The sequence below is a fragment of the Corapipo altera genome, unplaced genomic scaffold (assembly GCF_003945725.1).
Source record: "Corapipo altera isolate COAL_440 unplaced genomic scaffold, ASM394572v1 61125, whole genome shotgun sequence".
NCBI lineage: Eukaryota > Metazoa > Chordata > Aves > Passeriformes > Pipridae > Corapipo > Corapipo altera.
Window position 1 is genome coordinate 2,861 of NW_020885859.1, and position 656 is coordinate 3,516.

The 656-nt window shown below is 48.6% G+C and overlaps 1 protein-coding gene across 1 annotated transcript in view; it reads right to left on the reverse strand.

Annotated features, from left to right (window-relative positions):
* The window catches only part of LOC113940853 (otoferlin-like), a gene marked incomplete at both ends in the record, with an annotated part of 7,406 nt that overhangs the window by 1,829 nt on the left and 4,921 nt on the right, over positions 1–656 (reverse strand). The window contains one exon of the mRNA XM_027632006.1: positions 528–636. Coding sequence (XP_027487807.1) covers positions 528–636 — 109 coding nt within the window. The remainder of the gene's footprint in view (positions 1–527; positions 637–656) is intronic.

Consider the following 656-nt stretch of genomic DNA (forward strand, 5'->3'; position numbering starts at 1 on the left):
TTTTAACTCAGTTTGGGACAAGTTTTAATTCAGTTTGGGACAAGTTTGAATTCAGTTTGGGAGAAGTTTAAATTCAGTTTGGGACAAGTTTGAATTCAGTTTGGGACAAGTTGTTTTAATTCAGTCTGGGACAAGTTTTAACCCAGTTTGGGACAAGTTTTAATTCAGTTTGGGACAAGTTTTAACTCAGTTTGGGAGAAGAAGTTTGAATTCAGTTCGGGTCAAGTTTTAATTCAGTTTGGGACAAGTTTGAATTCCTTTTGGGACAAGTTTGAATTCAGTCTGGGACAAGTTTTAATTCAGTTTGGGGCAAGTTTTAATCCCTTTTGGGACAAGTTTGAATTCAGTCTGGGACAAGTTTGAATTCAGTCATTCTGGGTCCCCCCTGGCCTGTGTCCATCCCCCGCTCCCCAAACCCAGAGCCCCGCGTGGGCAGCCGTGGAAAATCGGGAAGAACAGCCTTGGATCCCGACCTCCCCACCAGCCAGGCTCCGGATCAACCCTCCCCCCCGGAGCCCCCGGCCCACCTATGGTGACCTCGAAGCTGATGGGTTTGTCCCCGACCCTCCTGTCGATCATGGTGGCCTCCAGGAAGGCCCCGAAGAGGAAGAATTCCTCCATCCTCCCGGTGCAGTTCTGCGGGAGAGAGAAGTCAC